Genomic DNA, 13,630 nt, shown 5'->3' on the forward strand with positions numbered 1-13,630 from the left:
TCGGCCGACTGAGGACCCGCCTGACGGCAGATAACCCAAGTGTGATGACTGCAGCTGTATGCACGAAGAACATCCATTAGATGCCCTGGTTATTGCAATTGCAATACCAAAATGGTGGTTTATATTGCGATGTGCACAAGTTGTCCCACCTTTTATGTAGGGAAGACCATCAGAAAACTTAGGCAACAAATATTGGAACATATAAGGGACATTAAAAATAAAAACAGTGAGTTCATTATATGTACACAGCCAGAAATGTAATCAATTAAAGAGATTTATATTTTTCGACTGAAGGCTACCTGCAAGCAGATAACCCAAGTGTGATGACTGCAACAGTGAAACACGAAGAACGTCTACAAAGCAAAATTATCATGAAGTAAACAAGAAAATGAAAGCCTAGCAACTTGGGATATATATGCAGGACATTGGGAGCACAGCTTTCATGTGAATATTAAACATTAACATATCACACTGGTTTGTCTTCATATTACAGAAACTCTGAGGGAAAGAATTGGCACTTAGTGGTAAGCACTTTTCTACGTAGGTGTGACAGCTGATATGGAAAAAAAAGGAAACATAACAAAATATACTTTAGGTGACATTAATAGAGGATTTCAAAAGTGGATGATCTACTAACTAAGCTGATAATGTTAATGTATCATATTTTTTTGTGGTCCTGACATGACAGTCTGCCTTTAAGTGTAAATATGGCATGCTACAATAGGTAGCTCTGAAGTGAGATCTTTACTTAAAAGCCAAATCTAGCAAAAATCAACATCAATAACACACAGTTTTCACGTAAGACCCTTTTCATTTATTTGGGAAAAAGTGTAGTCTGTTAAAGTGACAAAACAAACAGCAGCAGCATTAAAAACAAAGATTAAAAAATGTAAACCACCTAGAATTTGCAAATTATATATTGCTGAAGGACTGTGAATTTCACTGTTGTGTCAGTAATCCCAATGAGCCTTGTTTCCCATCTGGACTTTTCCTCAGAAACTACCATGTTAGAGTAGTTTTAGAAACTCAGGGATCAAGCTCTTACAAACATTAGTAGTAGTTCTCTTTTTTCCAGTCCTTTTCTTTCATGCACCAGTGATAGAGCCATAATGTGGTTAAAATATGCAGTTAAACATGCTACTAAACTCATTTACAACTTACTAGCAAAAATTTGTGAGACAACAGTATCTGGAATGCTATTTTCACAGCAACAGTATTTTATGCCTGAGGAAGTTACTCACTTGTGCTGCTGCTACGAATGGATTCCAAAAAACCTACAAGACACATTCACATTTCAGTTGCATCTCTGTCACTGGAAACAAGAATCTCATAAACGGGCAGAAGAGTTTTATAAACTCTGATTTAAAAAAAAAAAGTTACAGGTGTCTGTAAAACTGCAACAGGTTCACTTAAACTCTTCAATAAGTTTTCAGGACAACATTTACACAGATGCAGAACAATAAATCAAAACTTGAATGCCGTTTCACGCACACCCACAAAAAAATGAACACACTGTATTTAAATACAAAAAATGAGGCAAAAAACCCTCACAATCTCCATGAGCAAAGACATTTTCCCCTGCACCTATATTTATTATAACTACGGTTACTGCAGCCTTGGAAAGGGGATATCCTCTCCCCCTGCAGTGTCCCGCTTTGGTGTGTCAGCTTCTGCAGTTTTTGACTCATTTTCACAAAAATCCTGCTATACTCTGCACTATACTCACAACCCGCAGACACAAAAAACTACTGACAAATCATGTCTCTTAATTCTGTGGGTCACTCCTTTAACAAAATTCAAAAACAGTTGCACAGCATTAATACAAACATACACGATAATGTAAAAGATACAAAATTTTGGTAGAGAAGAAGCATTTAGATGACTGTTAAGTGCTAATAAAAGGGGTTCTTGGCTACAAACATCAAGAGTCTGCCAGCGTGACCAAACATGTAAATTATATAGACAGTGTCAAACAATAAAAACAAAATCCAGAGCAAACACCCATAAAGATAGGGAACCCTAGGGTCATCATGGATGCATAGAAGATTTCAGTTTCTCATGTACAGCAAGGCACAATACAGATTTACGCACTACGGTATTCTTAGCAGTAATGTCAGCAATAGGTGGGACAGTAGGTTATTTAAGTCACAAGCACATGGAGTTCGACCCTTTGTAGCAATTTAGAAGGCCTACTATCAAAGTATACATTCAAAATCATTTCCACAGGTAGTGCTGCAGGTAGTGGTTCAGGAATTCTAAAAAAAACCCCCAAAAAACAGCAGTGGCCAGAAAAACAGGCAGCGATGGCCAACATCTGCTTTTCAGTGCGGATGAGCTGCTCAAACCACTCTCCTCCTTTTTTCCATGTGGGAGCACTGAGGCACTGGCTATCTCAAAGTTAACATTACAAGAGATAGGAAAATGGATGTTCAATTATGTAACAAAAGAGCACAAGAATAAAATGCAGCACTGCCTAAAGGTGAAAAGTTCAAACTGGATCTTCAAAATGTTCAGTTTTAAAATTATATTCAGCTGGTTTTATGACCTTGCTATCAAACATTACTAGGATTCAATGATGAAAGATGGGATTAGAATGGGCTACTTCAACTGTATAAAAAGAATATTTAATAAGACTCCAGCACAACTCTACAAATTCTTGTTGCAACCAGTGCAAGATGCAAGAGGTTTTGGTTACAATGTGATGCTTGCTACTGAATGTGTTAAGTAATTAGAGTCAGAAAACCAAGTAGTACATTAATTCAGTATTAAAAATAATTTTCCTCTGTAAACTACAGTAATCTCAACCTTACAAATGCAATGCTAAGAAAGCACAAACACAATAAAGAGCACATAAGAGATTTTTGGACATCACTGTGCTAAGACCTTCAGTTTTGGCATAACAGTAGAGGCAAAGACAAACTTGTGCCTTTTGTTACACCTACATTTTTAGATGCAACTAGTGCATCTGATTTTTAAAGAAGTGGACAGTAACACAAATTAAAGAATATGGTTTCTGTTACGGAAGCAGACTGGTACAAATATAGAACCCCCTTCCCATTCAGTTAAAATCTAGCCCCTCCCAAAAAGAATAAATGTTTGCTCCAAACAATAGTGGGCAAAATAAGTTTGTGGCCTGTATTTAAAAGTGTAAAAGAATTACCACTTCTGTAAAACCATTTCCAGCCCTTCATTAAGTGGTCTGTTCCTTAGGCAGTCCCTAGACTGAGCAAATGTACATTTTACAAAATACAAATGGGACTCTGGTAGCTACAGGCAACAAAATTAAGCCATTTTCCTGAGGGGGAAGAAAGACACTGCACAGATTCTTATTGATCAGCATTAAACTAGACAGCAAACACTGGAAGAGAGCATTGGGAATACCAATCTCCACTTGCAGATGACTACATAATTATGATTATAGAAATCTTGTCAAAGATTAACAAGAAACCAAACTGCATAAAACGCAGGGCTACTATCAGCAATTGCTGGAGAAAATTTTCTGACACCTTCACTTCAGCATTCTAGGACAATACCACTTACCAAAAAACAAAAACATGCCTACATAGACTAAGGACGACTGTTATTAGATCAGTGCGATACTGCAATGGTTGACGAAGTTAGGTTAATGCTTGCAAGTAGTTAGGCTGACAAAGAAAATGCGATATACAAGGTTGCCCATATAAGCTGCAAAACTGTTGAAAAATATAAAAGCCAACAAAAATGGTAAGCTGCAAGATGATGCTGGAAGATGTAATACTGAAACTTGAACAGTCAAAAGACAGACGTGCATATTTTACAATTTTCATCACAAGTGTAAAAGGTGTTTCACATAATCCAGAGAAATGGCTTTCTCCCATAGTTACTGGACTAGGATATATCAAAATAAATCTTAAGTTTATTTACTACATGATCCCTTCAGATTTTTACATTCTTCGCTGCACAGTTTGCGTTTTCTGTTTTAATAAAATATTTCAACAGTACTGTGAGGTGCTATTTAATATGATCCAGTCATTCTTAGGTTAAAACTGTTCCCCTTCTCTTCTTTATGCTTGTTTTTTTTCTCCTTCCATGACCAGGACAATCATCAAACTTTCACTTCTAAAGAGCTTCATGATAATTTTAGCCAACAAGGAGTGGTATAGTGTCACATAATGCCATTGGTGAGGTACTGGAAACCATCATACAGTTTGGTGGTAATGGACCTCATACTGCCATCAACCATCTGATCAACTAACATTTGGAGCTGCTCTTCAGTCATACTCATATGAAAACGTTCCTTCAGGTTACGAATAGTACTGGAGCCATGGAAACAAGGCAGCTGGGAGCCTAAGAATAACGCAAGGAAAGAAAAAGAACATTAAATCTGGCATGTGCAGTAAACTACTGAAATTTCAATCTGGCAACCAAGCTACATGAAATACATTTACTTACCTAAAAAATTAGCTTGTAAAAGTTATATTGATCTGTTATATCAACAAAATTCACATATCTACAGCTCTTTCAAAACAGTTACCTATGAACCTACTTCTATGCATAAAATATTACATACCTTAACCTTCCCTCCTACTAAACTCATTTTCACCACTTCAGTATGCTCATTTTCACCACTTCAGTATGCTACTCTCAATGGAACTTGCCAATTACAGCTGCCACCAATTCAAATAATACACCAACATTCCTTCCCAAAAAGATGGCACCTTATTTAAAACTCCTCTTTCTCTCACACAAAGATTATCTCTACTTTCCAATCTGTATCTCTACCACAGCTTAGACGGCAGATGACAGGTTAATGCTTGCAAGTACTGTTACACTGACAAGGGAAGATGCAATATCCAAGGTTACCCCATAAAAGCTGCAAACCTGTTGAAAAAGGTAAAAGCCAACAAAATGGTAAGGGGTGCCACTACTATAAGCTGGGGGCAGACATTGACTCACTCTCACAACCTAAGTGGCCGTTACACTGTGGGGAGTGCCTCCATTTCAGCCTCGGTGACAGTCAGACTAACACTGATCTCTCCTCACAACTCCATCACAGGCTAGGTGGCAGGTACGCTGGGAGAGGTACCTCTATTGTAGCTGAGGTGGCAGACAGGCTACTTCTCAATTACCCTCCAGTTCACTATTACAAACTTCTGTCACATCCCAAGGGCAATTACCCACTTGGCATTCATCTTTCCAACCCACCTCAGTTTGTCTAACTGAAGCTAGGTTATTTTTTTTAATCTTCTCATTTTACCTCAACTTAAACAAGAAACCAACAGTTTAGGTACCTACTTGGTAAATTCTACTCACTGTCCTATTCTTCTGCCCAACTCCCTCTAACCTCTTAATCTACCAACTCTTTCACAACACTGGGGTTCTTTGCTCAGCTCAATCCAACTTACTGCCTGAAACATCCTACTTCCCCACCCAGACACATACATGCAATTCTCCTCCTCTACTCTTACCCCTTTTCCCTACCACTCTGTCCATTCAGACTCGTAACAGCTCCATCACTTCACCTATCATAGCTAAATAATGTCACATCTTAGGCTACTACTCTCCCTTGATTTTAATGGAACTCTTCTCTGCACCTGTACTGGATCTCAGATAAAATACCTTTATGAATCTAAGGTAATGGTAACCTGCATGTACAGGCATCCTATAGAATTCAGACTAACTTAAACAAAAATGTTAACTCACATACAACTCTAACTTGCATCACAAAGAAACAATGCATAACTTGAAACTTTTTACTGCAAAATACATCATTTACAAAAACACAACAAAAGATATTTTCTCTAAACTATACCGCTTACTTCTTTTGTTGTGTCTTTCGGCTTTTCCCGGTTAGGGGTCACCACACCGGAACTCCGGTCTGCTAATGATTGGCAGTAGACTTTTACATGCCGAGTTGCCAGCCCTGATGCACAACCTTCAACGAAGGTACGCCCATTCACACGTCTCCACGCAGAAGATGCTCTAGCTGAGAATCGACCGGACAGCGTCTTACTGTGAGGCGACAATGCTACCGCAGCACCACCACCGCACTTTTTATACCGCTTACTTCTACATCTGAAAATATCCACACACAATCTAGGTACAACTTGGCACCCCCAAAATGCTGTCACCAACCTCCTTGCCTCTAATCATAAACATCTTAGCATTGCTTTACCTCAACAGCTATAGCACAAATACAGTGCAATGCAAAAGTATTTGCCCCCCCTTCCTGATTTCTTATTTTTTTGCATGTTTGTCACACTTAAATGTTTCAGATCATCAAACAAATATAAAATTTAGACAAAGATAACCCAAGTAAACACAAAATGCAGTTTTTAAGTGATGATTTTATTTATTAAGGGAAAAAAGTACAGTTGTGTACACTTACATAAATGTAAATGTTCGAGTGTATTCACTGTTGCAGCCATCACACTTGGGTTATCTTGCCTGCAGGTAGCCCTCAGTCTGCCCAAATACCAGAGTCTTGTGATTTCTGCATCGGATGCAGTCGCCTCATCCATGACGTCAGGTCATCAGGGGTATAAAACATGCAACTGATGCCATTACACCAGTTTTTCTTGCCCTAGATGTCAGGAGCCCCCAAAATAGGAAGCAATCAAATGGTGTGGAACACCTCCAGTAAAAAGTAAATACCATTTCCATAAGATATGGCCAAAAAGGAGGATAGGTAGAAAGTATAGAAAGACAGGGGGGGCTGGAGGGAGGGTAACCAGGACTGCAAAGTACAGTTTTGTACCTACCATAAATGTAGATGTTCGAGTGCTAATACAGCTGCAGTAATCACATAAGGGTTCTCTGCCGTCAGGCGGTCCCTCGGTCGGCCGAATTCCAAAGTCTAGGTGCGGCGTCGGTTGTTGTCCCCTTCTTCCTGATGTCAGTGAGGCAGGGGTATAAAAGACACAGCCGACACCATTTTCTTCAGTCTTTCTTGCCCCAGATGTCAGGTGCCCCCAGAAGGAAAGCAATACATAAATTATATATATAATCATGCAATGCAATTTAATCAAAAATCAGTAGTTGCAAGCAAATACACCATAGAAAGATAACCCAATCAGGCTGTAAGAGGAGGTGTTAGCCACTAGGCCTTTACCAAGAGGGGAAGGAAGGAGGGAAACCTGTACTGCAGCTGTATTAGCACTCGAACATCTACATTTATGGTAGGTACAAAACTGTACTATGTTCATCGTGCATACAGCTGCAATAATCACATATGGGTAGAATCCCAAAGCTACGCACAGGGTGGTAGGCACTAGGTGGAACTGGGATGAGCCAGAATGCCCTGCAACACAGCAGTGGCAAAGCCTGCTCTAGTTTTGGAATATAAAGGCAGGTGGCAGTGTTTTGTGAAGGTATGCACAGAACTCCAAGTGGCTGCCTCCAAAATATCTTTGGTAGGAACTCCTCTGAGGAAGGCTGTAGAGGTAGCTGTGGCCCTGGTGGAGTGGGATCTGATGCCTGTAGGGACAGATTTTCCATGATAGGAGTAACAAAACCGTATGCAGTGACCTATCCATTTTGAAATAGTCTGTTTGGTAACTGGCTTCCCTTGAGCTTCTACAGCATAGGACACAAAGAGTTGTTCAGATTTCCTGAAAGGCTTTGTTCTGTCCAAATAATAACGTAGCTGTCTATGGATGTCTAAGGAGTGTAGCAGCCTTTCCCCTTTGTTTTGTGGATTGGGGTAAAAGGTAGGTAAGTGTATGGCTTGATTTAAAGCTACCCTGGATACCACTTTAAACATAAATGACGGGTTGGTTCGAAGGGTAACTTTATCCTGATGGAAGATGAGAAAGGGCTGCACAGCCATGAGGGTTTGTAGTTCCGAAACTCTAGGAGCGGAGGTAATGGCCAGAAGGAAGGCTGTTTTCCAGGACAAGTATTGCAAATCTGTTGAGGCAGCTGGTTCAAAAGGAGGCAATGTTAATTTTTCTAGAATGTAATTAAGATCCCAGGCTGGTATTGGTTGATTCCTTGGTGGTCTTATATTCTTTGCTCCTCTGAGGAACTGTCTTAAGAGTGGGTGAGAGAATAAGGGTGGATCTGTGTTGTATTCTGCAGAAATGGCTGAGGCATGGATTTTTATGGAGGAAAATGAAAGTCCACTGTTCAGCAGCTCAGCTAGATACTGTAATACCTGAGGCAAATTCAGTTTTCTAGGGTCCTGCAGAGTCAGCAGAAGAGGCATTAGAGGTAGGGACCAGGGAGGAGTATGTGTTAGGCTCCTCAGGAGTGGGTACCAGTGTTGTCTTGGCCAGTCTGGAGCAATCAGTATCATCTTCGGTCTGTCTGCTCTTGCTTTCAAGAGCACCTTGGGCAGAAGAGGCAGAGGTGGGAAAGCATAAACTGTCCATGCTGTCCAACTGAATGAAAGGGCGTCCACTCTCCAGGCCTTTGGATGAAAGGTCCTTGAACAAAACTTTTCCAATTGATGATTCCTGTGGGAGGCAAAGAGATCTATGTCTGGCCTCCCCCACGCTTGGATTATCTTTGTAAACACTTGAGGATGCAACTTCCATTTGTGTGGATCTGTCATATTTCTGCTTAGGTTGTCTGCCAGTGTGTTTTCCAAACCTGGCAAGTACTGTGCTTGAAGTTCGATTTGCCATTCCAGAGCCAAGTTCCAAAGTGTCATGGCTGGTCTGCACAGGGGGTATGAATGTGTTCCTCCTTGTTTGTTTATGTACCACATTACTGTGGTGTTGTCTGTTCTTATCAATAATTGTCCTGGATGCAGCAAGTCCTTGAAAGCTGTAATTGCATTCATCACTGCTAGCATTTCTTTTTGATTGATGTGAAGGTGCTTTTCCTTTTGGGACCATTTGCCCTGAATGCACCTGTCTGTCATGTGTGCCCCCCAGGCGTAATCTGAGGCATCTGTTGTGATGACTTGATTTGCTTGAGGCTTGCAGAATGGGAGGCCTGTGTTTGTTTGACATGCTTGGGCCCACCATAGAAATTCCTTTTGTAAACATGGAATTATTGGTATTATTGTTTCCAAACTGTGGCTGTGCTGAGACCAAAGGTTTTTTAGGTACCATTGAAGTTTCCTCATATGCAACTTTGCACAAGGGATTAAAAGAATGCAAGATGCCATGAAGCCCAGAGCCTGCAGGATTTTCCTTGCAGTAAGCCTGGTACAATTTGCTACTATTTTGAAGTATTGAGTTAGTTGCCCCTGTTTTTCTGGCATAAGGTAGGCCATCTGGGTGTTTGTGTCCAAGTTGGCACCCAGGAAAGTTATTTTCTGAGAAGGTGTTAGCCTGGATTTCTCTTTGTTGATTGTGTATCCCAGAGAATGCAGTAACCGTGTTACATAAGCCAGATGATCCAGAAGTATGTGCTTGCTGTCCGCTTGGATCAGGCAGTCGTCCAAATAAGGGTAAATTTGTATCCCTTGAAGTCTGCAGTAGGCAATTACTGATGCCAGGCATTTCGTGAATTCTCTGGGCGCAGTAGATAAGCCAAAGGGCAATGCAGAGAATTGATAGTGCATTGAACCTGCAAGAAATCTGAGGTATCTTCTGCAGCTTTGTCTGATTGGGACATGCAGGTATGCCTCCTTGAGGTCCAATGTTACCAGCCAAAACCCCTTGCCCAGCATGGGAAGAAGCTGCTGTAATGTGAGCATCTTGAATTTTGGTACGAGTAAGAATGTGTTTAGGATGGATAAGTCCAAAATGGGTCTCCAGTCGGATCCTTTCCTTGGTACCAGAAATAGCCTGGAATAAAAACCTTGACCTTGATCGTGAGTAGGTACCTCTTGAATAGCGTTCATGTCTATGAGCTTTGAAATTTGTAGTTGTGCCTCTGCCCTTTGATTGTGTGGTAGGTTTGGCATGCTTCTCATTTTTGGAAGAGTGTGAAAATGAAATCTGTAGCCTCTGTTTATTATGTCCAGGATCCATTTGTCTGTTGTGACAATATGCCAATTTCTTGTAAATAATGCCAGCTTTCCTCCCAAGGGTGCTGCCAGCTGAGACTTGCTTGGCATGGAAAGGAGGAAGTCATTGGGTTTGTTTCCTGTATTGTTATGCACTGTCTTCGCCACCTCTTGGTGCTGGAGTTTGCCATTGCCTGCCTCTATATGACCCTTGTGATTGTCCTCTGCCCCTTGTGCGCCTGTATCTACCTCTTTGGGGCTTGTCTGTGGCCGGAAAGGACCAGTTTTTAGAAGGCCAATTTCTGCTAAAACATGGTGGTTGAACCTGTAGAAAAGCTTTGACAGTTTGCATAGATTTGGCTTTTTCTTCCATTTTCCGTAGTATCTCCTCAGCATTAGTACCAAATAACACATCCTTTTGTAAAGGAGCATCTAAGAGTTTAGCCTTCACATGATCAGGCAAGATTTGTTCCCTAAGCCAAGCATGTCTACGAATGACTGATCCTGTAACAGCAGCTCTACTTGAAGCCTCTAGGGCATCATAGCCACATTGTAAGGTGTGTTTACCCACTTGTTCTGCACTATGGATCATATCCTGCAACTCCTTCAAGTCTGGTTGTTCAGGTTGAGACATTTTATTTCTTAATTGTGACAACAGAAACTGCTGATATTTAAGCATATGAAACTGACAATTTAAGGCCCTCATGGCTAGAGTGGCCGAGGTATATACCTTTTTTCCCCACCTTTCTAAGGATCTTGACTCTCTTTCGGAAGGTAGTGGGTTCTTAGCAGTAGAGGCCTTCATTCCCTTGGGGCCTTGAGAAATAGTTTCAGGGTCAGCATTATGGCTTTTGTAAAGAAATTCGTGAGTGTTAGGAACTCTGTAGTACCTATCAGGTTTGACTGGGGCAGGAGGCAGGGAATCCGGACTAAGGCAAGCCTCCGAATAAACATCATCAAGTATGTCCAAGACAGGAGGTATCGCCAGAGGTCTGTGTTGAGGTAACAAAAGAAATTCCCTAAGTCTTTTCTTAGAATCAGAAAAGTCTTGGCCTTCCCAATGAAAGTGTTCCCTCAAGGTGTGCAAGGTTTCCCCAAAAGAAAAATCCTCAGGAGGAGATACAGAAGGAATGGACTGCTCTGCATCCGAATCTTCATAAGGGGAGTAAGAGTGTTCCTCTACATCAGAATGTTCTGATAAAATGGATCCCTGATCAGAAGAGGGAGAATCTTCCTCCACTCTGGGTCTCTTGTCTGGGGGGGGTTGTGAACCCCTGATAAGAGTAATTAAATCCTCAGCCATTTTAAGCATCTGTTTTTTTGGGCATGGGGCCTGGAGATGGGCCCTGTGCAACAGGCCTCTTGGGATGCCTGGCTGATTTGGACTTAGTAAAGGCCTTAATGGAAAAAGAAGATGAGGGTCTAAAGACACCATGGGCAGAAGTAGACCTGTCCACATTAGGAGATTCAACGCTCACAGTGGCTTCGGTGGTTGCAGTCTGGGTCTGGGCCGAGGTACCTGCGGTCTCGGTTACAGAGGACACCGCCAAAGAAGTGTCGTCAGTAGTCAGGGACTGCATAGGCATCTCGCTGAGAACCGGACCACGTGTAGCCGGTTTTGGCGTGGTGTCGGTGGGGAACGCGGACCTCGCGTGTCGGTCCTTGTCCTTGCGTTTTTTGGACAAAACGGTAAAGGCTGTACCAAAAAAGTGTTGGGCGAATCCGCCCGACGCTTAAGAGTGCGTTTATTGAAAGTAGCGCAAAAGCGACAGCCCGAGACGTCGTGATCTGGGCCTAAACAAGGTATGCAGAGGGAATGGAAATCCTTATGCGGTATTTGCTTCCCACAAGAAATACAATTGTTAACTTTTTCTGACATCGGTCTGAGGCAAGAAAAGTTTCCCCAACGGGGTACTTAGCTTTAATGAAGACTTCGGTTTCCAATTTTTCGTAAATTCAGGAGCTGGCAGACCGGCACTTGCGAACTGCTTCTGCTTCGGGCACCGCGCGGCAAAAAAGACTGAAGAAAATGGTGTCGGCTGTGTCTTATATACCCCTGCCTCACTGACATCAGGAAGAAGGGGACAACAACCGACGCCGGACCTAGACTTTGGAATTCGGCCGACCGAGGGACCGCCTGACGGCAGAGAACCCATATGTGATTACTGCAGCTGTATGCACGATGAACATCAGTGAATACACTCAAACATCTACATTTATGGTAAGTGTAAAAAACTGCACTATGTTCTTCATGTTTCACTGTTGCAGTCATCACATTTGGGTTGACTCACAAAGCTGAGGAAGGGTGGAGGCAGTGAAGAAGTAGTAGGGCTGGCTAGTAGGCCTTGTTAGACTGGTGTGGCAAATCCAGCTCTGGATTTAGAAAAGACAGGCAAATGGTAATGCTTGGTGAAGGTGTGTACAGAGCTCCAGGTTGCAGCTTCCAGGATGTCCCTGGTAGGGACTCCCCTGAGAAAAGCTGTAGAGGTTGAGGTAGCCCTAGTGGAATGAGGCCTAATCCCCTGTGGTGTAGGTTTTCCATGGTGCTTGTAGCAGAAATGGATGCAGTGTGCTATCCATTTAGAAATGGTTTGTTTAGAAATGGCCTTGCCCTCTGCCCCTGCAGCAAAGCTGACTAGCAGCTGGTCAGATTTTCTGAAAGGTTTAGTCCTGTCACGGTAGAACCTGAGTTGTCTGTGCACATCCAAGGAGTGCAGGATCATTTTCCCTTTATTCTGAGGATTAGGAGAAAAAGTTGGCAAATGGATGGATTGGTTTAATCCACCTTGGGCATAAAACATGGGTTAGTCCGGAGGGAAACCCTGTCCGCATGAAAGATAAAGAAGGGTTCCACAGCCATAAGGGCCTCTAACTCAGACACTCTTCTTGCTGAAGTGATGGCTAGCAGTAAGGCTGTTTTCCAAGAGAGGAATTTTAACTCTGCTGTAGCAGCTGGCTCAAAAGGAGGAAGCGTGAGGTTGTCTAGTACAAATTTAAGGGAGTGGCAGCTCTCCTTGGGGGTCTTGAACTGTTAGCTCCTCTCATGAACTGTTTGATCAGACAGGGAGAGAAGAGGGTTGGCTCAGTATTGTAATGAGCTATGATGGCAGAGGCATGAATCTTAATTGATGAGAAGGATAGGCCTTTGTGGAGCAGCTCTGCTAGGTAATCTAGGATTTGAGGCAAGGAGGGCACGGCTGTGTCCTTCCCTTGAGACTGGCTCCAAGAACAGTATCTATTTCACTTTTCTGACTAGGATTTCCTAGTAATGGGCCTCCTGGCCTTAAGGGTAACATCCAGCAACCTATTTGCTGAGGGTTGCTAGTGATGTATTCAGGGAATAAGCCAGGCTGCCAGGCTCAGGGTTTGGAGCTAAGGATGCAAAATATGTCCCTCCTGCTGGGACAGCACAGAGGGGGGTCTGCTGTAGGTACCAGGGTGGCACTGCTGTCAGACTGCATAGGAGTGGGTACCAGTGCTGGCATGGCCAGTCTGGTGCAGTAAAGATTGTCCTTGGCCTGTTCTGTTTGACCTTGAGGAGTACTTTTGGAAGGAGGGGCAGAGGGGGAAAGGCATAGATTGAGAGGTTTTCCCCATGTGAAGGATAGGGCATCCACATTCCAAGCTTGGCTGTGGGGAATTCTGGTGCAAAATTTGTTTAGTTGATGGTTTTTGGGGGACGCAAAGAGGCCCACCTCTGGTGTCCCCACCTGTGTATTAGAAGTTTGAATGAGTTTGGCTTCAGTTTCC

The 13,630-nt window shown here is 42.5% G+C and overlaps 1 protein-coding gene across 2 annotated transcripts in view; it reads right to left on the minus strand.

Annotated features, from left to right (window-relative positions):
* Positions 1-791: 791 nt before the first annotated feature.
* The window catches only part of PI4KB (phosphatidylinositol 4-kinase beta), a 1,158,526-nt gene continuing 1,145,687 nt past the window's right edge, over positions 792-13,630 (minus strand). For both annotated transcript variants that reach the window (XM_044065607.1, XM_044065608.1), the window contains one exon: positions 792-4,326. In XM_044065607.1, coding sequence (XP_043921542.1) covers positions 4,145-4,326 — 182 coding nt within the window. In that variant the 3' untranslated portion in view covers positions 792-4,144. The remainder of the gene's footprint in view (positions 4,327-13,630) is intronic.

The sequence above is a fragment of the Protopterus annectens genome, chromosome 3.part0 (genome assembly GCF_019279795.1).
Source record: "Protopterus annectens isolate FY-2018-M chromosome 3.part0, PAN1.0, whole genome shotgun sequence".
Lineage (NCBI taxonomy): Eukaryota > Metazoa > Chordata > Ceratodontiformes > Protopteridae > Protopterus > Protopterus annectens.